Here is a 27,462-nt window from a genome sequence, read left to right on the forward strand (position 1 = left end):
GGGCCTTCCTTAGGACTCACACAGTTCAGGAATGCGCTGGAGGCGGGGCCTTCAGGGAACAGGCGCGGCTGCTGGCCGGTGGGGTGGAGCGGAGCGGAGCCGAGCTCCCCGACGGGGGGGCGTGGCTCAGGGCGCGGGGCGGGGCCGCCCTAGCAGAGGGAGCAGGTCCTGGGCGGGGCGGGGCCTCCGGAGAAGCGGGCGCGGCTGGGCACGGGGCGGGGCCCGTGGGGCGGGGCCCGTGGGGCGGGACGGTGGCTCGTACTTAAGCAGCCCTGGCGCGCGGGACGTCCCGCCATGGCTCTGAGTCGCATCTTGTCGGTGGTTCGCTCCTGCACTCCCCGCCTCGCCCCGCTGTCAACGGCGCCGGCGACCCGCGAGCAGTCCGCCGCGGGCCCGGGGGCCGTGCTGGGATGCCGGGCGGCCGAGGCCGCGCGGCCGCCGGTGCCGGCCGTGGACTTCGGCAACGCGCAGGAGGCGTTCCGCAGCCGGCGCAGCTGGGAACTGGCGCGCAGCTTGCTGGTGCTGCGCCTCTGCGCCTCGCCTGCGCTGCTAGCGCGCCACGAGCAGGTGCGAGGGTGGACTGGTGGGGGAACGGGTGCGCAGGGCCCGCGGGGTCCGCTGCCTGTCCCGGGATCCGTTACGAAGTTTCAGAGTGTAAAGATGTGGCCTCTTGAGCATGGCCTGTACTGGGGAAGTCAGGAAGGGAGTGTTTCCTGCATTCCTTGTGGGGCCTTTGAATTTTGTAACATCTCAGCACTACAAACTGAAAACAAAAAACAATTTAATTTTTAAGCTATATACCGCTTACAGTGACACAAAATTTTCACCTGAAATTGAAAATTGAATGACTACCATGCTGCCCAAAGCAAAGTCTGCTAATTTTAAGGGTCCATAGCCTAGGACCCCGGCGTTCTTAACGACCCAGGGGCTTCCCAGACACGGCCACTATGAACAGCATTGGGAGAAAAATGGGAAGCTGCTCAAACATTCAACTTGTAAAACTTTAGCATGATAACTTTGAAAAGTGTGAGGGCTTTGGGGACGGAAGAAGCAGAACGCCGTCTTTGCCACTGTCACTCTGGGGTATCACAAAAGATGCGGTTGTTTCAAGGTGATCCTGGGGACAGTTTGCAAGGCTGTAGTTGTTGGTGCCGAGGGTCTGGAAGGCTCTCCATCAATGCAGGTGGCATTGATTTCTCAGATGGGACTGGACTTAGTGCATTGTGCTGCCTCCCTTAACTCCTGGGGGAGGCTGGCCCAGGAGGAGCATTGAGCCCCACTTCAGGCTTGGGTGAATGTCAAGCCACAGCAGGTGAGAGATGAGTGACTCTGAAGGGACTGGGAGGCCAGCAGAGGTGTTGGCCTGGATCCCTCTGGAAGTTAATGGGAGGAGGAGTGATTTGGAGGAAGTAGGGGCCAAACTGGAGAAGTAAAGGCCTTTGGGAAGCCATCCCATGTTTGTGGCAGCTGGGGATGTCCTGAAGTAAAGCTGCGACTGTAAAGAGCCCAGGCCAGAACTGGGGAGGAGGGTGAGAAGGGACACGTGAGGTCAAAAAGGAATCTGGTGGGGGGTAGGAGGTGATGAGGACGCTTTGGGGAGCACCAACATCTGAGGAGCAGCCAAAAAGGAGTGGCAAGCACTGGTGGTGCAATGGTCAGGAGGGAGGAGGCAGCTGGGGGGCGGGAATGGCTTAGGGAGTCCGGAAGTGGCTGTCCATGGGGTCTGTGTGGAGGGCAAGGACTGGGACCTGGCTCCCACAGCCTGGGCATCGCGGGAACTGCCAGGTTGAACCAGGATGAGTGGTGCAGAAGCCATGTCCCCCATGTGGATGACAGGGAGGGAGAGGGAGGGCTTGGAGCCAGGTAGGCCAGTTTTTTCTGGCATAATATTGAGCTTTCTTCACTGGGTTCAAAACCAGTGGAGAAGCCAGCAGAGCTTCTCCCAAAGGCTCTGGGGTGCCTTGGGAGGGATGTGTCAGCTCTCCTGTCCCTGGGATGCGTGCTAGGGGCAAGTGCCGGAGTACAGGGACCGAGCTGTGTGTGCCTAGAGGAGGCAGGCGATTCTTCCCAGATCCCCTTGCATCCCACCTGTGTCCTGGAGATGCATTCAAGGTACCCACTAGCAGTGGGTGGTGCTCTGCATGCTTCCCATGGAACCTGTTCTACCTTTGTCAGAACTGGTGGTGTCCCTGGTGATGGTGGCCTCAGTGCCTGGTGCTGGAGGAAATGGGGCAGAGGCTGGACAGACTGCAAACTTGTGGGCCTGTCCTTCCCTGTCCAATGGCATGCGGTCAAAATGTCTCCTGCTGAGCACTGGTCTATGCAGTTCCTGCTGGGGCGTTAGGGGTCATCAAACCGGCTTCGAGGGAGAGTGTCAGCCTGCAGCAGCCAGGTTTGAGCTACTGCCTCGGCTTGGGACCTAGTGGGGGCTGAACTGAGAAGAGTTTAAAAAATCCAGGTGTTGCACGACAAAGGCTTCTGTGCTTGGGTGTGAGCCAGTGCAGAAGAGGATGATGGAAGGGGCCACTACAGATGGTGACAGTGGCCCTGTATGAGGCAGGGAGGATAGAGAGCTGGCTTTACCTGTCCTTGCGCTGTACACATCTATGTTTTATAGTGAAAACGAGTGTATGTGTTTCTAGTGCAAGTATCTAAATCCACGAAGGATGCCCCCACCTGGAGCAGAGGTGGGGCTGCCCTCATCTCAGGTAGTGTTGTCCAGATGGTTTCAAAGTGGCCACTTTGTTCTGGAGTTGGCTTTAAAACTGCCAGCCCTGCCCCATGTGCTTCCACAGCCCTGTGACAGGCTGGCCTCCCCTTCACCATGGTGAGAGGGCATGTGACTAGCTCAGGAGACCTGGGTGGCGGTGCCCTCTGAGCCCCTCCTGCCCTCTGAGGCCCTCCTGCAGAGCTCAAAGTGCAGTGCAGGCGGTGTGGGAGGTCACCACCAGTCCAGGGCTCCCAATCCCGGCCTTCCTGTCTGTGACAATAAAACACCAGTCTTGCTCCTGCTCCTTCCATTAGTGGTAGCTGTGGCTGCCTTTGCACTACGCCAGCAGAGCTGAACAGTTACGACAGGCTGTGTGCACCACACAGCCCAACTTATGTACCCTGTGGCCCTGGACCGGAAAGTTGCCAACCTGAGAGGAGACACTTCCTCCCATGGCATGTTTCTGCCAGTCCTCAGAGCGGATGTGTTCGTGGTCGAGGGTTCTTTTCCAGAGCCAAATGATGATGATTCTGCTCCACCAGCCACTGGGGCGATCTTTGATATGTTCAGGACCTGGCTTTCCCTCCTGCGAGGCTGCTTTGGCCCTGGCTCTGTGTGAGGCTGACCAGGAAGGGTGCAGGGGAGGTCAGCCCTGTCCTCCCATATTGGCACTTTCATGTTCCATTTCTAATCCTCTTTATGAAAACAATGAGCTGCAATAAAATCAGACACAGAGGCTGCAGTGAGATAGAGATGATGGCTTATAAACCCTCGTCCTTGGGCCACCTGATGGTACCCACAGGTGTGGCCTCGCGTCTCCACTGAACGCGATCCTGCAATTCGGGCTTGTCTGCCTTTGGGCCAATGTGGGCTGCTTGAGACTGGTTTGGGGATGAAGGCGTTTGACTTGCTCATGCTTTTGCTTAGACTAGAGATTGTTTCTTAAAACCCTGATCCCAGGGATGCCTTCCACAAAAAATGAGGTTCTATTTTCCATTGGGCTTCCATTGGGCTTGAGAAATCTCAGGCTTTCCCTGTCTTGGAGCTGGGGGCGGAGGAGGAGACACAGGAATTCCCAGATAAGTGGGCCAGAGACCTCCAGTTGTCCTCATCCCTTCTGTCCTGGCTGCCCCCATTGTGGCAGCTCCGTGTCACCCCGTCACCTTGGCAAGTCCCCTGCTCTGGCTCTAAGTTAGCAAACATCTCTGCCCCCCCCCATTCTGAACTACGTCCTGGAATTACCTTGCTCCTCCCTCCTTCGGGGTCTCTCCTCCAGTAGGATGTGAACTCTGTTTTGTTCAGCCTAATTCTAATGCTGGGAATGAAGCAGCTGCTCAGGACATTTGAATGAACAATGGCAGAAATTTGGGATGTGATTGGAGGAGAAAGCTGAGTGGTTTATGGGTAGCTGTCTTCCTCAGGGGCATGTCCATCTGAGCTACTGGTCAGCTGCGACCCTGGATGACTGTGCTGAGTCCCCACTGGTCCCAGGGTGGGCTCTCATCTCACAGAACTTTGTAGATGGTCACCTGGCTTATTGCCAACCTACACTTCACTCCAGCTGAACTCAGACTCATTCTGAATTTTGCCCATGTTCATTTGTTCAGCAACCATTGGAGGGCCGGCCCCTTGCCAAGCACTGTATTAGGAACTTGGAATAAACAGTGAACAAAACTTTGAAAAATCTGGGCACTTGTCTTCTAGAAAATTGCACCAAATCCTCCTCTTTCCCAGTGTAACCTTCTGAGATGTGGTTACAGAGAATATTATGAACATGCCCACTGCCCTTCCCAGAGAGACCTGCCATTCACTTCTTTATCCACCAAGTGGTGGTCAGACAGCCAGCTGAGTGCCACTGGGGTCAACTGTCAGCATGAGGGCAGGGAGGAAGGGTGGCCACAGGGGCAGCACTCGCACCTGCCCTGCATGAGGACTGAGTGATTGACAGTTTCTGCAAGCAGACTAGCAAGCTGCTTCGGGTGGTCTCCACTGTGAAATCGAGGGTGTGAGCTGAGTGTGGCCCTGGGGAAAGCTGTCAAGGCTTTGTGGTTGGAGTGCTGGGGACATGGGAGGCTGGAGGTCCAGGACAGCTCCTTCCCTTTGCCTTTCAGCTGCTCCATCTCTCCAGGAGACTTCTGGGACAAAGGCTGTTTGACAAGCTAATGAAGATGACCTTCTACGGGCAGTTTGTGGCTGGCGAGGACCAGGAGTCCATCCGGCCCCTGATTCGGCACAACAGGGCCTTTGGTGTGGGCTCCATCCTGGACTATGGGGTGGAGGAGGACCTGAGCCCCGAGGAGGCAGAGCGCCAGGAGATGGAGTAAGGCTTGCGGGGCATCTGGTGGTATCCTCAAAGCGCCCCAGGGCGGCCAGGGGCTGGGTTGTGGCCTGGGCGGAGAGGAGGCCCAGGCGAGGCGAGATTGGTCAGCCTGATTACCTGCAGCCTTCTGGGTTCAGCTTGGGGTTCTTGCATTTTTGCCCCCTGAGGATGATAGCTCTGGGCTTTCAGGCCTGGTGTGCGTGAGGCCAGAGGAGCAGCAAGGATAGGGGTCAGCACGCCTTGGCCCACAGCCGATCCCACCCACCGTCTGGTTTTGTACGATCTGCAAGTCAGGAATCATTTTTAAATGGTTAAAACAAATCAAAGCAAGAATTAATATTTTTTGACGTGGGAAAATTATATGAAATTCAAATCACTTTTGCCCTACAGGGGCAGAATTGAGTAGCTGTGGCAAACACCAAATGGCCCGCAAAACTGAAAATCGGGCTTCTACCCAGCCGGTTACAAAAGGTGTGCCTGCTCGGGTATAGGAGGTTTCCTGCTCCGCTGAAACATCTTTTCTGGCAGGATTTCTGACCTGTTGGGAGGGTTCCACCGGCCCACCCTTGCCTGGCCTGAGATGGTTTTCTGATTGGCAGGTGGGCTCTGCCTGGTGTGTGTGGAGCCTGCCTAGGGGTCCTTGGAGAAGGCAATGTGTAGCCAGGAGCAGTGTGGCAGGCTGGCCTGAGGTCATTGATTTGCTGCAGGGCTTGTTCTCTGGGCAGTGAGTGTGGGGACAGATGGGTCCTTCCCTGACTCACCCTGCTGGGTCAGAACTACAGGCGAGGTCACCCTCTGCTTCCTGGAGTAGTGGCCTTATGGGAAGTCCAGACAAGACCAGCCCTTTCTTTGCAAAATACCCAGTTCCTGTGCTGTTGCCTATGCCCCTCCAGGCTGGTCCCTTGCTTGCATCTGGGGCCCCACGTCCTAACAGCAGTTGTGCCCAATCCACGTGAGGCTTGGACAGCCTTGCTGAATAACCTTCCCATGAAATGTGGTGTTTGCTCTGGTGAGGAGAGGGGAGGGGAGGAAAGGGGAGGGAAGAGGAGAGAAAGGCATCACATGAGGCTCCTGCACTGGGAACAGAATGTCCGAGCCTCGGCGGCCAATTGGCCGGGGGAGCCCAGCCCCTGCCTAGTGATTGGCTGCCTTGAAGGCGGGGTTGTCCAGCTGAGCACTCCCTCCTTCCCAATGGATCGGTGGCTGCCTGTTGACTAACTAATGGGCTGTGTCCCGCTGTGTCAGGGTGAGGGCTGGGTGTTTTCACAATGGGATTTGCTCTCTCTGGTATGAAGAGACTTCTTTCCCAGGGTAATCTGCCTGGCTTCCTCCTGGGAACAAGGGGACGTGGGCTTGCCTTGCCCGGCCATAGGGCCATGCAACCTGCTCCCTCCCCTGGACTGCTCTGGCTGCCCTGTTGTTGGTACCTGTCGTCCTGCAGGAGCACTGCTTGGTGGGCTCTGGGACGTGAGCGGCAGTCCCTCCCCTCCTAATAGGGTGACCGCCATCTGATAACAGTGACAGGTGTCAAGGACTCATGCCCAGCTCTGCTGCTGGTGGCCCTGTGCCTTCGGAGGGGCCTGGGCTGAGGTGCACAACCGGGCTCGCAGGCTCTGGTGGATAGTGGACACTATCAAGTTGCCTGCCTGGCTCACAGGGCATTCCTGGCCAGTAGTGGCTCTAACCACACAGCTCCATGTAGGGAACTGCTTCTGGGTCCTGGTGGGGCCCAGAGAGATGTCTTTTCTAATCCTGCCACGGCTCATGGACCCTGCTCTGGGGAGTGATGGGGAGGCTACTGCCCCAAATTAAGGCTGCAGGCGGGGGGTGCCAGGCTTGCCTTGGGCATAACTGTACGAGACACAGAAAGGAGGAGGCATCTGAATGCCCAGGGGGCCCACCCAGCAGGCCACCCGAAGGCATGATGAGGGGAGGGTTTTCAGGGAAGAAGCAGGGGGTGGGAGGCCGGGAGCACACTAAGGTTCTCTTCTCCTTTCCTCCGCGCAGGAGGGGCCCTAGGGAGCGGGTGGGATGGTGTTTCTGTCACACTTGTTAGGAGGCGGAGGCCAGGGCCTCGACTCCAGGAGAGGAGCCCCACAGCGTTCCCTTAGGCTGGGTGCAGTGGGGATGGGGAAGGGGCTAGGGCACCATCCCGATGATAGGCTGTGATAAGGACGCCTGGGGACGGTAGACAGTAGGTGTGTTGTCCTGTTTGTGCAGACCCAGGGCTGGCTGCACGCTGCCTGGGCCTTGGTCCCCGGAATGGTGGCAGCTCCCCTGGGACTAATGTGCACAGAGTCTCAGGTGCTGCCTGGAGCCAGGGCCTGGAGCAGCTGGGGAGGCAGGCTTGTAGGCAGGGACGGCCGACATTGTCACATCCCTCACCCTCTTCTCTTCTGTTACACGAAGCACTTGCTCCTGGTTGGCATGAGGTGGCCAGAGCAGTGGCTCTCTGCCTAGCTCCCATTCCTGTCCCCAGTGCAGACTTGGCTGCACTTCCTCTCCCTCCCCTTGCCGCCTGGCCTGTGTTTCACCAGTGGAGAGCTGGAGTGGGGGTGGCTGGCATGGTCTCCCCTCACTGTCTGTTCTTCTCCAAAAGGCATCTAGCCAACAAATCAGGAGATACATCTGCCAAGAGCTGAGCTTAGAAGCGGCCAAAGGGGTGGTTGGGGTCTTCCTGAAACCTCTGCAAACCCCCAGGGAACTAGTAGTCTTCTTCTCTGCCCCTTGCCCCCAGGTGCACTCCGTTTTCTCCTCCGTGTCCTGGGCCCTGCACGTGTGTGCATGTGTGTGTGTACACGTGTGTACAACAGGTGCTCTCCTTCTTTCCCCTGTGGTGATGTGAACTCCGTGGCGCCTGGGGACCGCCCTCTTCATTTCCTTGTGACGCACCCACCTGACCTCTCGGCTGTGAGGCCTACCTGGTTCTTCTGCTCAGCCCATTTGTAACTTGCTTCCCCTCAGGTCTGTGCTCAGGGGGTTCATGGATGGGAATAGTTATGGCCTCTGGCTGCTTTCTTGCCCCTGAGATGCTGGGAGCAAGAAAGGGAATGCCGCCTGGCTGTGCCAGCCATGGCCTCAGGCCCCTGGGAACCTTTCAGATAGATAGGTTTCTGTCTGATGGAAGGCCTTCTGCCTAGAAGGCAAATAACTGGGTGGTTAATGCTCACCTTATCTGAGCCAAGCACTGTGGTTACAGAGCAGGCCCGAGTCCCGCCGGTCACCGTCCTTGTTGACCAGGCCCCTGCCTTAGCGCCTCCCCCTTAGTGGATGGCTTTGCCTGGTTGGACCTGGACCACAGTTTGGAGGGCGTGGGCCTAGTCTCGTAGGTGCCCTTGCCCGGGGGCCTCAGGGTGGGGAGCTCCTTGTCCCCAGCAGGGATGTTGTGTGTGGGGCCAACATTGTCACGTCCCTCATCCTCTTCTCTTCTGTGACATCAAGAACTCGCACCTGGTTGGCATGAGGTGGCCAGAGCAGTGGCTGTCTGTCTAGCTCCCATTCCTGTCCCCAGGCTATGGCCTCGTGGGCTGTACCACTATGTGGGGAGCTCCCTGCGAATTGGCCTGACTGCCAGGCTTCCCAGGTCCTGAGCTAGTCATTCTGGCTCCAAGACTCAGATTCAGGCCCTGGGGTTGCACAGAAGCCAGGCCAGGAGGAAGGGCTCCCTGGAGGGTGGCTGGGTGGCCTAGGAGTTGCTCTGGGAGCAGTGAGGGAAAAGCTGCCACAGCCTCGGACGCACATGACCATGGCTTCCTTGGAGATCCTACCGTGAAGGACACTGGCTGAGGAGGTTTCACCTTTTGGTGTCATGATGTCCACTTGATGCTGTTACTCTTGTTCAACAAGCCCAGGGTGTGCTATTCACAGGCATCTCCACTAGCCAGGAAAGTCAGCTTTAGTGTATCAAACGGAATCAGGCCACTGCAGGTGCAGGTACCTCTCAGAGGCTTCTCTGGCTTTACCTTGGCCCCGAGTGCCCCTGGGGGAAAAAAGTCAGAGCTCTTTCCCTGTGGGGTGTGGGCAGAGCTGGAAGGCCCCCCACCCTCCTAGCATTTTGGAGGTCATGTGATGACTACCTACTGGGCTGCAGGTGAGGCCTCTCTGTGGTAACGGATTTAAGAAACGAAATACAAAGTCAGGTGATGATAGATAGAACTGCTGGGGTGCCACCCCTGGGCCCGGTGGGCCGTGATGGTGAACACTGTCCTCATCTGAAGACTCAGCCATGCCTCTTGCTGTCCCAGACTCCATGGCCACTGTGAGGAGGAAGATGGTGTCTGCTGTGGTGCTGGCATGGGTGCCAGCGGGGGTGGGGGCAAGCCTGGCAAGACCAGTGAGGGCACGGCTGAGGGACTGCAGAGAGGCCAGTGGGGCCAGGCTGAGCCTCAGTGCTGGGTGGGGCTGGGGCAGCCAGGAACGAGGGCTGGCTTCACTGTCCTGTCCTCAGGAGGCCTGGGTGTGTTATTCAGGGTAGTGGCAGGAGGCAGGCTTTGGGCCCCTGGTGGCTGGAGGTGCCTGGATCTGGGGGGCAGACGGTAAAGCAGGGGGGCCTCACTCCTCGATTTGGGGGATTTTGTAAGCTGGTGCGACACTGTCTCTGTTCCTCATCAGCCCTGACTGGCCCCACAATCCAGTCTTTTCCTTAGAGTGTAGCCAGCTTCAGTGAGTTACTCGGTGCTCTGGGCTGTTCAGAGAGCGCTCTGCCTGTTGGGTAGTTTTACTCACTCCTCACCCACACCAGGGAGGGTTTCTACCCATGGGGAACTCGAGGCTTCTCCAGGGGGCAGGGCTTGTACGCCAGGTTTGTATGGAGGCCGCTGACCCTCCCAGCTCAGAGGAGGCAATCCTGGAGGCCACACGCTTATCTGCCAGGGCTAACACAGCCCTCCTCACACAGCCTTCCTTCGCCTCTAGCTCCTCTCACCTCTGCCTCCCTGATAGGAATGTACTTGTCATTTATGCCTGAGGTGGCATGACCCTCACCCTCACCCTCTTCTTCCTGCAGGTCCTGTACCTCAGAGGCAGAGAGGAAGGGCAGTGGTGAGTAAGAGGAGGCCATTCACTAATCAGTGCTCTCCCCCCACCCCCTCACCCCACACTGTGGCCTGGGACCTGAGCTAGGGGTGTAGGCAAGCCCAGGAGACAAGGGGCGGTGCCGAATTCTGCCCTGTGTCCATGGGCACCCAGGCCATTGCTCCGAGTGTGCTGATATATCCTCACGGCCCTCGGTCAGTCTGGGCTCTGCCTCATGGCTCAGATCTGCCCAGGGCTCAGCCAGGGAGAAGGAGCAGGGCGTGCAGGGGCAGAGGGCTTTGAACATTGTGCTGTGGGGCTTCCTGGAGCAGCTCCCTGTGTGCTGGGACTGAGGTTGGAACCAAATCACAGTGCAGAGCCGGGTAAGTACTAAGGCTATTTGCAGGTACCAGTAAGAGGGAGAAGCAGTACCAGGTTCACCAGGCCTTGGGAGACCGCAGGGATGGTGTCATCAGTGCCCGCACCTACTTCTACGCCAGCGAAGCCAAGTGCGACAGCCACATGGAGACGTTCCTGCGTTGTATTGAGGCTTCAGGTGGGGCCCCTCTCTTTGTTGGCCATCTACCTGCCAGGCCCAGTCCTGGCTGACCGCTGGCATGTGGAGACCTGGTGGGACAGTGGGAGGCAGGGGCTGGAGCACTCGCTCGGGGCTTCTTCTCTGGGCAGTCCTGACTCGTGAGGATGACCTGGGGTGACACGGGGGAGCCAGCAGCTAGGCTCAAGTCACATGGGGTCATGCCTGTGTCTAGCTGTGAAGAACCTGGCTGCCTCCAGGAAGGTGCCTCTTGCCCCTTTCTTGGGTACCAGGTGCCCAGACTTGGACCTTTGGGAAGACTTTTAGTGGGCTAGCAGCTCCCAATCCTGGCAGGGGCAAAACTATGGTCACCCATGGCACGTGGGTTTGCCAAGGGCTGTACTGTTCAGGGAACTGGTGCTACGTTCTCTGTAGAGAAGTCCTCCCCACATAACCTTGGGGCAGTAGCCCCTGCTGAGAGAGGCCAGTTAAGTTGGGAGGTCACTGAGGTCTCTGTGTCCTTTAGAAACCCACCAGGTCACAACACTGCCCCACTGTGAGTCCTCAGCAGCTCTCCCATGATGGGAAAGTGGATCCCGCACCTCCTGAACACTTTAAGGAATGGGAGTGAGCGATGGTCAGAAACAGTCGTCTCAGAACAGTGTTGGGGAGACCCTGGCCCATCAGGCCAGTACTTGGCCATCTAGTGTCCAGTGTCTCCGTGCCTCCCTGCCCTCTGCCTGGGAGGCAAATAGGGAGGAAGGCCCCACAGAAGCTGTGACAAACTCCAGAAGTTGGAAGGGAGATACAAGTGTGGTTGAGTGCCTTCCGCACTCCAGCCTGTGTTTCTGCTCTGGATTTCTGTGTTCTGTGAACCCCACCTCCCCACGTGCAGCCTGAGGTGCTGATGGCACGAGAGAGGAAACTGAGGCAGGCAGTGGGGTAATCATCAGAGCAGTGTAGGAATAGGCAGGAAGCCTTCCCACCGCCTTCCTGACCCACGTGGCAAACTGCTGAGTCACCTTCCCACCTGCAGGGTGGGGCGTCTGAGCAGCTGTGTGCACTGCAGTTATGGGTGAGCACAGGCTCCTGGTTCTCCTCACCCTCTGGAGCACTGAGGGCCCTTCCTGTGGCTTCCCACAGGCGGAGCCAGTGATGACGGCTTCTCGGCCATTAAGCTCACTGCGCTGGGGAGACCCCAGTTTCTGGTAAGTGCTGGAACCGTCCATGTGCAGAGCATTTGCAAGAACTGGGGGTTGCTGTGAGCATTAAATGAAAGCTCATGTGCCCATATCTTGCAGCTGGGAGCCAGGTGCACAGGTGGGGCAGAGAGGGGGTCCAGGGGCCATGCGGGGTTCTTGGGGGCAGGGAGCTGGTGCTCAGGCCTGCATTTGCAGCTGCAGTTCTCAGATGTGCTGACCAAGTGGAGACGGTTCTTTCACCAAATGGCTGCAGAGCAAGGGAAGGCCGGGCTAGCTGCCATGGACACAAAGCTGGAGGTGGCGGCACTGCAGGTGGGCAGCCCTTCCCTGGTGGTATGAATGGGCAGGCACTGTGAGGCTGAGTAGGTGCCCTGTCCAGGAAGAGCTGGCCGGGCCGTGTGTGAGTTGGGTTCCCAGAGCTGCTCCAGGGCCTACAGCCCACCCTGAAGCTACTAGGGTTCAGCTTGGAAGGAATCTAAGCAGAGGCTAAGGACCCCTCAGTGGGAGGGTGGAAGGGCTGGCCCCAGAGGTAGAGCACTGCAGAGCTGCAGGGATGGGATGGGGCACGAGGGAAAGAGCCATCTATGGAGCAGAAGCACAAGCCTGAACCGCATCTTGTTTTCACTAACAGGGTAATCAAATCAAAATAGATCACAAACCAACAGGAGGGGGACACTAAGTGTTAGTGGATGGGGCTGGGAGCTACCAAGAGACTGACACCTTCTCACTTCTCAAGGAAAGTCTGGCAAAGATGGGCATCGCATCCAGGAAGGAGATTGAGAAGTGGTTCACTGCAGAGACCCTGGGCGTGTCTGGGTAAGAGCAGAGCCCAGATGAGAAGACGAGAGCATCTGCCCTGGTTCTGCCATGGTTTCAGCCGAGGCCCAGCAGCTTCCCCAATGCTGGTCACTCCTCAAGTGCATGCGCCTCGGAATGATGGTGCCAAAGAAACTGCTTCCCTGAAATGGACAGAATGGAAGTTGACAGGGAGCTGGGAGCCCATGAATGGGGTCTGGCAGCTTGGGCACAGGGTCAGCCCAGACTGCAGCTCAGCAAGAGTGCCAGCTCTCCCTGGGCCCCACACAGCAGACAGGCAAAGGGTCTGGGCAGCTGAGACCCCAGAAAGCTCCAGGCCTCTTCCTTAGGGTGCTGGGGGCTGGCCCTGAGGTCACCAGGGCCCCTGCACTGGCAGCTAGGTGCTGTCCACTCACATGCTCTCACATGCTGTGTTTGTTCCAGCCTGGTCTCCCCCATTTGGTTCTTCCCCCAGCCTGACACAGCCCGAGGTGTTCTTGGTACATGCCCCCTTTTCAGAGCTGCTGCTGCCCCAATGCAAAACATGAGCATGTTTCGGTTTCCATTTTTTAAACAGCGGAGGATGTTTACATTTTATCTGTCTTTTGAAACTAAACACTGAGGTGGGTTCTGTGGGGATTGGGTTTGGGGAGTTCTCTTTTAGGGAATGGGTTGGTTTGGGGTCTAGGCTCCCCAGCAGATGCTAGCACCCATAGATAAAGCCGCCCGGCTGGATGGAGGAGCTGCCGCCGCCACTCTGCTGACCCACCTCCTCCCGCAGCCCCCTGGACCTGCTGGACTGGAGCAGCCTCATCGACACCAGGACTGAGCTCTCCAAGCACCTGCTGGTCCCTAACATGCAGGTGAAGCCACTGAGCCCCGTCTCAGAGGACGCTGGGCCAGGAAGGGAAACGTTCCCTGTTGCCGGCCCTGGGCCAGGGCCACTGTCTTCCTTGGCCTCATGAGATCCCTACGGTCCAGGGGGAAGAAGATAGGCCCACTCGTGTCCTACGGGGGGGACAGAGACCCACGAGGAGCTGGGTATCTGGGCGGCCTTCCCCATGTCATTGGGGGTCACCCCAAACCTCACTGGCCCGAAAGAGCAACATTCCTTATTCCCCCTTGTGGTTCTAGGCTGTTCTCTCTCAGGGTTTCCCTTGCAGTTGTACTCAGAGGGTGTGGGAGCTGGGGTCATTGTGGGGGGTCCCCGCTCACATGGCCGGCTGTCGGCCAGGGCTGCTTCACCATGTGGCTGCTGGGTTCCCAGCGTGAGTGTCCTCACAAATCAGGCCAAACTCTCACCTTTTCTAGCCTGGCCTTACAAGTCCCACAGCATCACTTCTGCCTGATTCCATTTGTTGAAAGCGAGTCACTAGGCTGGCCTGTGTTCAGGGGGAGAGGGATGAGATTCCTGCCCTTACGCGGGTGTCTGGGAATTATTGGCCACGTTTGAAACCACCCTTTAAGCTGGGATATGAAGCAGCAGCAGAAACACCTTGAGAAAACATCCCGCAAACACTGCTTTCCACAAACCTCCAGCCTTGGCCAACTGCAGGCCCACTGGGAGCACTCTGGGCAGGGTTAGTGGGCAAGGGGGGCAGGCAGAGGGTCCCAGAGCCTCCCAGGCCTGCAGGGTGGGTGACCACCACCTCCACCTCGCTCTGCCCCCTGAAGGCCACCATCTGGGGATGCTGCGTCTGTCCCTGCTGCGTGGCAGTCTGTGCCGCACAGCAGTGCAGTCGGCCTGCAGCCACTGTTCTTCCAGCCCTTTTCTGCTAGGGGCTGAGCCTTTCCCAGTCACTGGGTGGGTCAAAGGTAGCTTCCTTAGCATTTCGTGCGAGCAGAAGGGGGACCCTCTGATGGTACTGGGGAGGCTGTGGGAGCAGATACTTTGGGTGCAGGCCTGATCGGAGGCAGCTGTGAGTAGGAGCGCGCCAGCTGGCTGGTGGTGAGGTTACACCTGGCCTCACCTCATTTGGCCTTGTTGCTGTGTCACCAGCCAGCCTCAGGGCAGGGCGCTGGTCTCCAATCATACACAGGGTGGAAGAGGGCCTGATGAGGTAGGCTCACTGGTCCTGGGGTGCAGCTAGCAGGTATCAGTAGGCTCTAGGCAGAGAGAGACGGTGCGGGGCCCTGCTGTGGCCTGACTGCATGCTGCCCCTCAGACAGGTCAGCTGGAGCCTCTGCTGGCAGGATTCACTGAGGAGCAGCAGCAGCAGATGACAAGGGTGCTGCAGAGGATCGATGTCCTGGCTAAGGTTGGGGGCCTAGGATGCGCCTGGGGGTTGGGGGGCACCTTTCTCACCTGAGCCCCAGACAAACCCTCTCTCCCACGCCTGATCTCTAAGAAAGCCACTGAGGTGGGGGTGCGGCTGATGGTGGACGCTGAGCAGACCTACTTCCAGCCAGCCATCAACCGTCTGACGCTAAAAATGCAGCGCAAGTTCAACATGGAGAAGCCACTCATCTTCAACACCTACCAGTGCTACCTCAGGGTATGGCCCGTCACCTCCCCACCTTCAGGTGATGGCACACCCCCATCTGCGCCCCCGTGTTGAGGAGGGAGGCCTCTGCTCAGCGGCTGCGGCTGGCCAAGCGTGACTCCCTGAGTGGGAGGAAAAGCCCCCAGGACCCATCGCTTGCTGCTTGCTGGCCCTGTCACTGGGCCCCAGATCCCAGACAAGGGTGGTGAAGGGACAGGAGGAAGATGGAGCCTGTTTAGGGTCCACCTAATGTACTTTAACCCCCAGATTTCAAAGCCTTCAGGAATGACCATTTTCTCCCACCTCTTTTAGTTCAGATTCCTCTAAGGAGCGAATGAAAGCTCTGGGATCCTTCCCAGAAAAAGACTTGGCTAGAATTTTGTATGTTCCTCGGGAAGCCCAGCATGCTTCAGGGTGGGATCCCTGAACACAAGCCTAGACTGAGCTGCTTGGGGACCAGCAAGGCGTTTGGAGGCTATGGAGTGGGGTTGGCATCAAGGTTGTGGGGTGTCAAGGCAGGTGCCCATTCCCCAAGTCAGCCCAAGGAAACTGGCATGTACCATGGGGTCCCATGGCTGCTGGTACCTGGCTTTCCCCTCAGAGGACTCACCAGGCCACACATAAAAGGCTGTAGGTCTCCCCATTATCACCATTCCTTGGGGACAGGTCAAAGGGCCTCCCCACTCACACCTGTCTCCTAGATCCCCTGAGAACCCACAAGTGGGCACAGGGCACCTCCCTCAGCCAGCTGCTCCCCCCCTCCCCAGTACTCCATGGTGACTACACCCTGGGAGGCCCTGGGCCAGGGAAGGCCCTGGGAGGCATGGGCTGGAGCGGGGGGCTGTCCTGGTCGTTGACTTTTGACCCTGGTCACGCAGGATGCCTATGACAATATCACCATGGACGTGGAGCTGGCTCGCCGTGAGGGCTGGTGTTTTGGGGCCAAGCTGGTGCGGGGCGCATACATGGCCCAGGAACGGGCCCGTGCTGCAGAGATTGGCTATGAGGACCCCATCAACCCCACGTATGAGGCTACCAACACCATGTACCACAGGTGCGCCAGCTCTCCCTGGGTCCCAGAGCCTCAGGACTACCTGGGGAGAGGAGTGAGAAAACAGGGCAAGGGAAACATACTGCCTCGGTTTGGGAGTTGACCTGATGGACGCCTCTCCTAAGGGGGAGCAGCACTGGGAGTCAGAAGCTTCTGGTAGAAGCAAGACTTCTGTCCTGAGGCCAGAACTATTTTCTCTGCTTTTGTTTTACTTTCTCAAAAACATTAAGGTTTTTTTTTTTTTAATATAGAAATGTTTACTGAACAAAACTAAACTGGCCCAAGTACCCCAGCAACTCCTGTTGGTGCCGGAGCAGCCCTCCCCACACTGCGCTCAGCTTGTTTGCTTCCAGGGACCACAAGTTTTTCTGCATCTTTTGCTGTTTATCTTGGTGATCTTCTATGCAGTATGGATAAAAGATCCAAACTGCATAAAAGGCTGACCTCATGTTTTTTCTGAGGTTGTGCGGATGTGTTGCAAATTCAGAGACCCCGAGTGTCTCCCCTCACAGGCTCCTGTTCCCTCCCCAGCAATGCCCTGCTTCCTTCCAGGAGCTGCCATGCATTCTGTCCGACTGCTGGCTAGGACTGTGTCGTGGTTGGCTGGTATTATGCACTCAGTTCTCTGTCCTTGCTTTTCTGTATTTGGATCTTCCCTGCTCAGCATGCAGACCATTGGTTACCCTAACGGCCAACGTGGGGTCCTGTACTTAAGTGCGTCCCTGCGAGCGTTAAGGTGGTTTGACGTCCTGTTGTTATAGGGGTGACACAGGGCACACCCTGTCCCATCTGTTGTATCTGTGGGTGAGCACACCGCTATTGCACATTCCTGGAAATGGAGTTGTTGGGTCAGAGATAAAGCGCCTTGCCCATGGGGGACTTCTCTAGGCCTGCGCTCACATGGTACTCTCCCCAGATGCCTCGACTATGTCCTGGAGGAGCTGAAGCACAACGCCAAAGCCAAAGTGATGGTGGCTTCCCACAATGAAGACACAGTGCGCTTCACGCTGCGTAGGTAGGTGCACGCCCCTCCCCCACAGCGGTCCAGGTGCTCCCCGGTTAGGAAAGGTGAGCTCCCTGGAAGCGTGTGCAGAATGACCTGCCAGGTACGGTGGGCGTTTTCGGGGAAACAGCTGTGGAACAAGCTCGAGTGGTGGCTTTGCTGCCCCACAGGCCCCACCCCACCATGTCCAGCTGGGCATCGCCACGGCTGTAGCAAAAAGGCGATTTGCAGTTAATTTAATTTTAAAATTAAACCTGACTTTAATTAAAGTCTCCAAAAAATAAATGTCAGAAAGTGACTTAAATAGCTTATGGAAATGCACAAGTACAGTGTGAAAAGTTGGAATGCCTCTTGAGGTCGCATGCATGGCCTCATTTATAAACAATTTTTCTTAACATTTTTAACTGCATTCAAAATGCAGTTAATTTAGTATGTTTTCTCTTTCAATACCCATTCTCTGGAGCAAAACTTTGGCAGAATCCTTACAAGTCAGATATAGGAATAAGGTGAAGTAATGCTTAAACATTCCAGTATAACATTCCAGTAAAGCAGGGGCCCCTGTCTCACAGCAGGGGCACCCCAAGCACAAGGCTTGCTGCTGAGTGGGGCTTCCCGATGGAGCAGTGAAGGTGCAGGCAGGGTGAGGGTGCTGCCTGGGGAGCTGACTCTGGTCATTCTAAACATTCAGTTACATCACCATTTATCCTTTGTTCATGACGGTGCTGCTTTTTCAGTCTGAAACTGCAACTGAAAACCGCAATTTCTAATGCACAGAAGTTGCAGCCATCATGGTTGGGAACTTGAGCGCCAAGGCTCCCTCCCAAGCGTCCCTGCCAGGATGGAGGGGCAGGTGTCTGGCTGTTTCCATGCGGGAATAGAGCAGAGCCCCAGCTGGGCAAGGCTCTTCCAAACCTTCTTTCCTGCATCCATAGGGACTTCGCAGGCCCTCATTTTCCCACCTTGGATGTTCCATCCTTGTCACTGGAATTCAGAGGGCCACCTTTCATGTTCAGCAAAGATTAGTTATGGCTTCTTTGACTTGCAAAATGAACACGATTGAGCTGTAAATTTTAAAACGTGGCTTTCCCTTCGGCTTAAAAATATTATTCTGTGATGGAACCTGATCAAGGCTCGATCCCTCTGGCACCAGGGTCCTCTGCTAGATGATGGACGTGCAGAGCCTCTGGTACCCCTGGCCCAGCACTCGGGAACCTGCACCCCTGCACAGCGGTGCACCCATTGGAGGCTGTATCCGTGCGGAAGGTGCCACCTTCATAGGTTTCAATTACAAGCTCAGCTGACTTTGTTAGCCACACGTTTTTGTTGGGATCACGGGCTAGTCCACTCAGACACTGACTAGATAAACCTATGAAACTTCTAAAGGTATAACCTGCCCTCGGAAGGGCTCCCTTTCTCCTGATTTCTGAATCTTCCCACTGAGAACACGTCTGTCCTCACCATTTTGGTCACAGCAGCCAACTGCGCTGAGTGCCAGCTGAACACTCTCCCCTTCCTTGTAGCCTTGAGGGCCCATGCCAGGCTCCACAAACACCACTATCGTGGAGAAGGCCCAGCCCCTGCAGGCTGCAGTTCTGTGCTCCCGCTCTAGGGGTCAGGGAGCCCCCAGCAGCTCGGGCTTGCCTTCCCTGGGAAGCAGTGTGGGTCTCTGATGCCGTACCTCAGGGACCTCAGACAGGCAGCCTGTGTCAGCTTTGGCCAAGTAACAAATCAATATAAAACTCACTGAGCAGCAGTGTTCTGTGGACCAGTAGTGTAGATTGGGCTCAGCTGGGGTGTGGTTGGCCCAAAATGGCCTCATTTGTGGCTGGGGTAACAAAAGGGACTGCATCCTATGTCCAGTGTCTAACAAGCCAGCTTAGGCTTTGGTAGTCTCAGGCTTTCAGAAGCCCAGAAGAGGGCAAGCCTCTGCCCACGTCACATTTGCTATTGTCCTGTTGGCCAAAGGCAGTCACAAGGCCAAGTCCCAGATACCAGGTGGCGAGGCCTCCATTTGTGCATTGGGAGAAGCTGGTCATATGGCAGAGGGCGTGGACACTGGCAGGGGAGGAGTCAGCAGCCATCTTTGCAGGAGGCCACTGGAGTGTCCCCACTACGTCAGTCAGTTGGCAACATGGTGGCAGCCGTGCTCTCACAGGGTCATGTTCTAATGGGGGACAGAGACACATGACCTGGAGACCAGGTTGACATGGTGGGGATTGGGCCACTTTAGACTGGGTGCTCCGACACAGAAGCCCAACCCTGAGTGTCATGTGGAGGCCCAGGGACCCTCTTGCTTGTGGTGCTCTGGGAACCTGGGGCAGGTGGTGGGACCCTGACACAGTGACGGGGCCGGGAGCAGTGACAGGGAAGACAGGCCTGGCCTGTAGCCTGCGTTGGTGTGAAGAGGACCCAGCTGAAACTGCCCCTGGGGGAGGTGGAAGATGGGGGCGGCCCCACAGTGCTGGTGCGGATGGGCCAAGTCTGGATACACGGATGTGGGAAGAAGGGGATAAAAAGGGATCAGCGACAGGCAGGTATTTCAAACCCGGGGAATGTAAGACCCTGTGAGGGGAGGTACTAGGGCAGGTGAGGGTGCTGCAAAGTTGCTCCCCACAACAGTTGAGCGGCGCTAGCAGAAGTGCAAGCTGCATCTGTTAATTCTAAATCTTCCAGCAGCCACATTAAAAGAAAAAGATGAAGTTAATTTCAATAATCCATTTCAATTAACCCAACATATTCAATATATTACCATTTAAACATGTATTCGGTATTTAAGAAAAATAGTGAGATATTCTGCATTCTTTTTTCATTCTAAGTCTTCACAATCTCATGGTGTTTTACACTTGTAGCACCAGTGGCCTTCCAAAGACTCAACGGCCACCGGTGGCTGGTGGCAGCCAGCGAGGGGAGGACAAAAGGCCAGGTTGGGGGGACTAGGAACGTGGCACCGAAGCAGAAACGATGGAGAAAGGGGCGATGGGAGGGCCAGGAGCGTCCCCAGGCCATACTGTGGGGCAGGCAGCTGGGTGGGTCTGCTTTGCTGGGTCAGGGTACCAGGTATGGGTCGGGGAAGGCAGGAGGGAAAGGCCATCAGGGCAGGGAGGCTGGCTAGGGAAGGAGGGAACTTGGTGGCCATGGGCCGAGGTGGGAGCAGCAGGGCAGAGGCCTCGTCTGTGCAGGACAGAGCTTACACCTATACTTCACCCTGGAGGCTAGAGCATGCGGATGAGGACCTGGGGTGGCAGAGGGACTCAGAGCAAGCATAGGGAGCTCACCCGCTGCTTTGCCCCATCACAGGATGGAGGAGCTGGGCCTGTACCCTGCAGATCACCAGGTGTACTTTGGACAGCTGCTGGGCATGTGTGACCAGATCAGCTTTCCGCTGGGTAAGCGGGGTCGCCCTGGGGGATGGGGTGGGGGCTCAGGGTCGGGACTCACCACCTCTGCCTGTGCATGCAGGCCAGGCAGGCTTCCCCGTGTACAAGTATGTGCCCTATGGCCCTGTGATGGAGGTACTGCCCTACCTGTCCCGCCGAGCCCTGGAGAACAGCAGTATCATGAAGGGCGCCCAGCAGGAGCGGCAAATGCTATGGCAGGAGCTCAAGCGGAGGCTCTGCACAGGCAGCCTTTTCTACCACCCGGCCTAGCACCCCGGGGCCACCACCACCACCACCAGACGCGGCCTCCCAGGATCCTCAGGTTGGGACAGGGACCTGGGGGGTCCGGGCAGCCCCCAGGCCGATGCTGCAGCTATGGCCAACCGCAGCCTTACATGGATTCACCTTACACCCAAGACTTTGAGACCTGCTGGAAGTGGGGACTTGGGGACCTCTGCCCCTGCCCAGGATGGGAGCACTCAGGTGGACACTGAGTCAGGTACCTGCCGGAGCTGCTGGGACGGTCAGGAACTGCCCTTCAACAAGTGGGCACTGCCTCCAGCCCTGCCCACACCCACAACCTTGGAATCAAAGGCCTGCGTTCCACCAGGGTCCAACCCACAGCCCCCAAACCCCACAGGTGGACAGTAGCCAGACTAGTAAGGCGGCCTGACTAATAAACCACTGTTTCTGTAGCTAAGAGCTCTCAGCGCTATGCCCCAAACACCCCTTCCTGTGGGGCCCTTAGGTGGAGTCAGCAATACAGAGGGAATGGCTCCAACGGCCTGGGAAATCTCACCTTAGGCTCTGCCTCCCCGGAATCAGGTGCCCCTGGGGCCCACACCTCCCTTTAGGCTATGCTGCAGAACCTGCCATGTACGGTGCTGGACCCTCACCCCCAACCCCACAACTGAAGACAGCAGGGTCCCCAGGCTCAGACCAGGCTCCCCGTGGGGGGGCGCTGGGTGCTCCCCACCGTGGCTCTCTCCCACAGACCGTTCTTGCTGCTCTGATAGGAGCAGGCCCATGGCTGCCCCCCATACTCTTAAGGTGCCAGCCCCACAGGGCAGACTGGATGTGGTCCTAGTGCCCCAGGAGAAAGGTGGTAAGGCTGGGCATGCGGCTGCATGAGAAGAACTCCAGGGAGAAGCCTCCATGACGTGGAGGTAGGGCATTCTGGTTCCTCTGTAGCTACCGGGCGAGGGCCCCAGATGGGCCCTGGTCATGACAAGTACCACAGAGCTATCACACAAGCCACGTGCAGGCCATACTGAGGCATCTTTATTTCTCTGGGTCACACAGGCCTTAGGCCTTGGAGCCTTTCCCACTTGGGGGCTGCACCTGCCCAGGGAGGGGCTGAGACCAGAATGAGCACGAAGCCTGGTGCTTGGCAGAGGTAGGGATGTGCGTGGTAGAGGGCAAGGTCCTCAGACCTCTATCCCCACCCTCCGCCCAGCTCTGGGGCAGACAGCCAGCAGGCTGGGCCCACTCCCCGCTTTATACCACCCTAGCTTTAGACATAAAAATCCAGACAAAAGTGGGTGGCAGACACAGCTAGGGTCCCCCTTGCCTCTCAGAGGGTGACGCTTCCTGCAGGCCCCTGGGAAGGTGGTGGCCAGATGTCAGGAATCCGAGTTCCTCGGCTTTCTGCTACCTGTAGTGACAGTGGGGCAGGGCTGTCTTTCCAGCCAGGATGGGCAGTGGGTGACTGGCGGGGACCCAACCTGGTCACAGGGCTGCCTTCCCTGCCTGGCAGCCCCTTTGCTGCAGCTTCCGGATGAGTTCCAAGAGGTTCATCTGTAGCGTCAGCTCCTGGAATGCAGAGGGGTCACTGTGAGACAAGAATGACAACTGGTCTCATTTTGCCCCAGCAAAGGCCCCAGGCAGAAGCCTTTTCCCAAGGATCCAGAGCAGGGCCTGGAGAATGCCAGGCAATGAGCCCACAGGCCTGACTGCCAGTGCAGCCTGGCCACAGCCTTCCCGAAGCTGGGACTCCACCGCACAGCAGGGCCTGCAGCTGCCCTGGCTCGGCGCACAGAGACGTATGCGGGGGAGGAGCAGGCCTGGGGAAGGTGACCAATGCCCCTGCAGGCGGTGGAAGCAGCCTCTGTGCTGAGCACTGCACAAAAACCCTTCCTGGAGCCTCATTACCTCCCCCTCTCCTCCCCCCACACACCCTGGGCCTGGCCCTCTGGCAACCAGCCCCAAAACCCCAGATGGAATTTGGCCTTTGGGGATTAGCCTCCCCTGGGCTGTGACAGGGCAGGCCCAGGACACTGACCTGCGGATTGGTGGTCACGTAGAAGCCAGCAACCCCTGCCTTCTCCAGCGTGCTCTGCTGGTCTGCCACCTTCCGGTCCAGCTCCAGGACGATCTTTTGGTCCATGGCTCGCTGCTCCTCGCGGATGCGGTGCTCCACTGCCTGCCACAATGAGGGCAACTCAGGGGCTTAGCCCGGACCCATCAATGCCTCAAACACAGGTTCCCGGCCTGCCACCTCCCTAGGAGCCAGCCACCCCCACAGCTTAGGCTCCAAGACCACTGATGGTACCGTTATGGCACCCAGGTCACTCCCTTCTCAGCCACACCAGCTCTACAGAGGGGCTTGGCTGCCCTCCCCTAAATGCTCTCCCCTCAAGGACCTCCCATGAGGTGTCTTCCCTTTGCTATGCCAGGCCTTGCCCAGCGCTAACAGCTCAGCACCACCACGAGCTGGCCAGATGCCAGCTCCACCTCTGCTTACCATCAAGTTTGCTACAGTCTCTGGGCCTTTGTGTACATTACCTCCCAACTGGGGCTGCCTGAGACCCCAGCTCGGCACCTCCTCCCTACACACGTTTGTCCAAGCTTGGGGCTGCCTCGGGACCCCACACACGTTTCTGCATGCACCCTCAACACCCCTGGCTTCTTGGTTACATGAGGGGTCCCTGTGCAAGCCGGGAGCAGGACGGGCCCCTGCTGAGTGTCCCTGTCACTGTACATTGCCCTTGTACCCCCAAGGCCACAAGCACAATGGCCCCCTCTCAGCACCTGTCCTGCACAGGCCCAGCCCATAGAAGCTGTATCTCAGGAGGCATGTGGAAGGGAGCAGGGACATCACACACTCTCCCTGGTCCTGGCATACGCAATCACCCCACGGTGAAAAGCCACTGGAAGAACTCACCAGACATCCAGCCCACCCCAGGCTTAGGCCCAGAGCAGCCAGCAGCTCCCAAGCCACCCTGAGCCCCTCCACCAAGCCGTCAGCAGAACCCAGGTGGTGCCCACCCTGCTCACACCCATACCTCTTGCTCACGCTGCTGAGCTGCCTGGAGCACGAGCAAATTGTGGGGTCGGCAGGCCTGCTGGGCTTCCTGGTGCTTCTGTCGCAGCGCTTGCCTGAGCACTGGGAAGGGACAAGACCAAAGTGTCCATCAGGAGGTGGCAGGGGCGAGAAGGAGGGGCCCAAGGAACACCTCCCATCTTAGCACCTGCTCCAGCTGTCTCACCATAGTGCAGCCAGGCCAAAGGTGTAGACGTGAGGCCCCACCCAATGACCTCGCCCACCCACAGCCCTGCATAGGAAGCTGGGCGGAGCTCCAGGGGACACTGAACCACCCAGACCATTTAGTCCCACCCTTATCCAGGACAGGGCCCATCTCCAGCAGCAAGGCTCCAGGGGACTCAGGAAGGTACAGGACCCTAGAGGAGGGTGAGGCAGGGCAGAAGACCAAGAGGATAGGAGACTTCAGTCTGGAGGCTTCTGGGCTCAGATTGCCACAGGCCATCATTCTTGGGTGTGACCTGCTCAACATCCACAGGACATCCACTGAGATGTCTACAAGACCACCCAAGCAAAGGCCTGGGAACGGAGGATGAGAAGAGGGTCACCATGCCAGAGCAAGGAATGGCTTCTGCCCACGGGTGTGGCAGTGTTGCTCCCCCTCACTGCTGCCCTTCAGGGTGGGCAGAGCCATCCCACCTCATCCACAACTCCCAGAGGGAGTAGGGTGGGCACAGACCCTGTGAAATTCAAGGCTGGGATGAGCTCGCAGAGGCTCTGTGCTGGGGAGTCTGTACTGCTCTGAGAGGGGCTCATGATGGCCACCAAGCAAAGCTCCCATGGGCCTCGCTAAACTATACCATTAATATAAGCATGTGCAAAGTTGTCCAGTCTCATAGGACTGGACAGAGAAAGGTATCATGGGATGGAAAGAAACCAATCACAAAACAGAACATTCAACAGTACACAGCCCAAATCCTAGACCAGTGTTCTGATGGGAGGTTATTGCTGTGAGGAAGCTGGAGGTGAGCTCACTAGCAGAGAGGTTGAGCAGGGAAAGAACAAGAAAAAATGAGCCAGAACACCTTCCTCTACCAGAAAGCAAGGAAGTGCTCAAAAAATGATGAGGACACGTCAAAAAGACATAGGAGCCCTCCAGAAGTTTTCCCGCTAGCCAAATTTGGCATGATTTGAGCATTAAAAAGAATAACGAGCTACATACTTTGGATTCGTGACTGTATGCATCTTATACCTCAATAAAAATGTTTACAAAGACAACCACCAAAACATTTAGGGAAGAAGTAATACTGATCCTATACAAACTCTTCTGGAAAACTGAAGAGAACACTTCCCAACTCATCCTATGAAGCCAGCATTACCCTAATACCCAAACCAGACAAAGACATCACAAGGAAACTACAGACCAATGTCCATCATGAACACAGAGGCAAATATACTTGAGACTTTAGCAAATCAAATGCAACATAGACCAAAAGAATAATACATCATTACCAAGTAGCATTTATTCCAGGAAGGCAGTTTATCCAAGTAATTAAAAAAGTCAATATAATTCACCACAGTAACTGAAAAGTTACTGATCACGTCAACAGATGCAGAAAAAGACAAAATCCAGCAACCGTTCCTGACAGAAACACTAATCGTAGGGCAGACATATATCTCCTTTTCCCATAGGGAAGGGACTTTGTATCACAAGAGGAATTTTTGCTGAAAACATTTAACCTGCATATCATCAGGCTCTATCCACTGTCCACTTTACAGGAAACACAAAGGGTAGAAAAACAGGTTAAATGACAGCATGAAAAAGCAATCTGACAGATCTAGAGTGGGAATATGCTATAAGTAGAATGCCTCAGGGCATTCATGAAGACTTAGTCTTCAAAAAGTCAGTGCCACAGTAAATGTTGGGAACTATTCCAGAAGCAGAGAGACCAAAGTAACCAATTGCAATGCATGAACCTACACTAAATCCTTATAAAGTGACAACTTGAGACAAGTTAGGTTATGTGACCATGGATTGATGGTCAGAAGACACAGTGGAATGATTAATTTCTCAGGAGGCTATCCACTGTAGGCCCAGCAGGAGAGTGTTCTTGTTCTAGAGCATTGGCTCTAAATCCTGGACACAAGTTGACCCCCAAGAATGTCCAAAGAAATTTTTGGTTGTCAAAATTTGGAGAGGGTGCCACTGTCATCTAGTGGGTAGAAACCAGGGATTCTGCTAAACATCCTGCTATGCACAGGACATTGTCTCACCATCAAGACTTGTCCAGCCACAAATGCCAACAGTGTTTTGGTTGAAAACCATGGTCTACAGGAACGCTGAAGACGCATAGTAAAGCCCTAGGGTATTGCATAGATTTAGGGATATAAAGAACTTTGGCAGAATGTTAATTATTGAATCTGCCTAGAGAGCATTCTATTTTCAACTTTTCTAAGTGCTTTAATTGTTTTTCTATAAATAAGAAGAGGCACAATAAAATAACAAAAGTGGGAAATGTGACTGCCAGGGAGAGCTGTCCAGCATACCTTGCAGGAAAGGGCTCAGGAGCCCCCCACCCCCCGCACCGCCACGCGTACACACTCAATAGGGACGCCTGGGAGAGGCCAAGGCTCACGGCCGAGCGTGTGGCTCAACTGTGTAAGTTTTCGGGTCGCAGAGGGTGCTACAGGGCACAGTGCATGGGAATTCAAGCACAGCTGGGACTCGGCGCCGCTGGAGGGAACTGATCAGAAACGGCGCTGCAGAGCGGGGAACACCGTGGGGCATCACCCGGGGGCGGTCAACTGCTACGCGGACCGCCACCACTAGGGTCTGCCCGTGGGCTGACCAAGCAGAGGCCCTGGGCCATCCTGCCTGGAGGCGGGTGGGGACACCGGGGAACCCAAGCAGGGAGTTTCGGGATGTTCTGCGGAAAGGAGGCCGTGCAACTGACAAAAACCCCCAAACTGTCTTGACCCATCTGCCACCAAAGCAGCGACAGCAAAGTCTCCGCGCCCTTGGATCTGGTCAGTGTTAGGAACTTCTTAAGAGTGGCATCCAAGCAGGCTCGGCTCGCAGAGACCGGGTGCTCCCGCAGCGGGCCGACCTCCCGGAGGAGGAGCGTGCGTCGTCCCGCCGCCCCCGCGCACCTCGGTGCTCGTTCTGCAGCCGCAGGCGCTGGTTGTACAGGCTCTTCTCGGTGAGGTGCTGGATCTCCAGCAGCCCCTGCACGATCTCGAACACGGTGCCATCGAGGAGCGCCAGGGCCAGGTCACTGAGCGTGGTGTACGAAAGGCGCTGCTGGAACGAGCTGCGGACAGAGGGGCGCGGTGAGCGCAGGCGGGACCCGGGGCTGCCTCAGTGTCCCGCCCCGCGGCCGCGCACCTGGGCAGCTCCTTGACCAGGCTCTGCAGTGCAGACAGCAGCTGGTAGTGCCGCTCCTGCTGCCGGGTGCCGTCCACCGCCTCCTCCAAGGCGCCAGCGTAACGCTCCATGACAGCCGCGCCCGCGGTCGCCGGCCGCAGCGACGCGCCCCCCGCGCTACGTCATCTCGGCGCGCACAGCGCCCGCCCTTTTACGTCAGTTCTGCGCCCGCGCCGTCCGCTTCCGGGGGCAGCCGGCTCGGCCCGCCCTCCGCGGACGCTCCCGCCGCGGGAGGGTCCCGTGTCGTCCCGCCCACGCAACGTCAGAGTCCCAACTCCGCAGCCTCG

General features: G+C 56.9%; 2 protein-coding genes across 2 annotated transcripts; one reads left to right on the forward strand and one right to left on the reverse strand.

Annotated features, from left to right (window-relative positions):
- The first annotated feature begins 230 nt into the window (after positions 1–230).
- On the forward strand, positions 231–21,286 carry PRODH (proline dehydrogenase 1). The gene is made up of 14 exons (XM_081037345.1): positions 231–567; positions 4,822–5,030; positions 10,036–10,070; positions 10,450–10,599; positions 11,722–11,786; positions 11,976–12,092; positions 12,517–12,596; positions 13,357–13,438; positions 14,741–14,833; positions 14,924–15,070; positions 15,937–16,112; positions 17,026–17,124; positions 20,410–20,498; positions 20,572–21,286. The coding sequence occupies exons 1-14, from the start codon at positions 295–297 to the stop codon at positions 20,757–20,759; spliced, it is 1,803 nt and encodes a 600-aa protein (XP_080893471.1). The 5' UTR covers positions 231–294; the 3' UTR covers positions 20,760–21,286.
- Positions 21,287–21,752: 466 nt separating this feature from the next.
- Positions 21,753–27,330, reverse strand: LOC308492404 (protein DGCR6). The gene is made up of 5 exons (XM_081037346.1): positions 27,137–27,330; positions 26,902–27,062; positions 23,774–23,874; positions 22,771–22,911; positions 21,753–22,301 (listed from the first exon to the last, which is right to left on the reverse strand). The coding sequence occupies exons 1-5, from the start codon at positions 27,244–27,246 to the stop codon at positions 22,218–22,220; spliced, it is 597 nt and encodes a 198-aa protein (XP_080893472.1). The 5' UTR covers positions 27,247–27,330; the 3' UTR covers positions 21,753–22,217.
- Positions 27,331–27,462: the final 132 nt, after the last annotated feature.

The sequence above is a fragment of the Rhinolophus hipposideros genome (assembly GCF_964194185.1).
Source record: "Rhinolophus hipposideros genome assembly, chromosome: 24".
NCBI classification, from domain to species: Eukaryota; Metazoa; Chordata; class Mammalia; order Chiroptera; family Rhinolophidae; genus Rhinolophus; species Rhinolophus hipposideros.

What these genes read in the sequence shown, in the direction of transcription:
- PRODH (XM_081037345.1), top strand. Translation starts at nt 295, where the DNA reads ATGGCTCTGAGTCGCATCTTGTCGGTGGTTCGCTCCTGCACTCCCCGC. An exon ending in GAGACCCTGGGCGTGTCTGG is followed by an intron (nt 12,597 to 13,356) that starts GTAAGAGCAGAG and finishes CTCCTCCCGCAG; the next exon opens with CCCCCTGGACCTGCTGGACT. An exon ending in GTGCGCTTCACGCTGCGTAG is followed by an intron (nt 17,125 to 20,409) that starts GTAGGTGCACGC and finishes GCCCCATCACAG; the next exon opens with GATGGAGGAGCTGGGCCTGT.
- LOC308492404 (XM_081037346.1), bottom strand. Translation starts at nt 27,246, where the DNA reads ATGGAGCGTTACGCTGGCGCCTTGGAGGAGGCGGTGGACGGCACCCGG. An exon ending in CTGGTCAAGGAGCTGCCCAG is followed by an intron (nt 27,063 to 27,136) that starts GTGCGCGGCCGC and finishes CTCTGTCCGCAG; the next exon opens with CTCGTTCCAGCAGCGCCTTT. An exon ending in CTCAGCAGCGTGAGCAAGAG is followed by an intron (nt 22,912 to 23,773) that starts GTATGGGTGTGA and finishes TCATTGTGGCAG; the next exon opens with GCAGTGGAGCACCGCATCCG.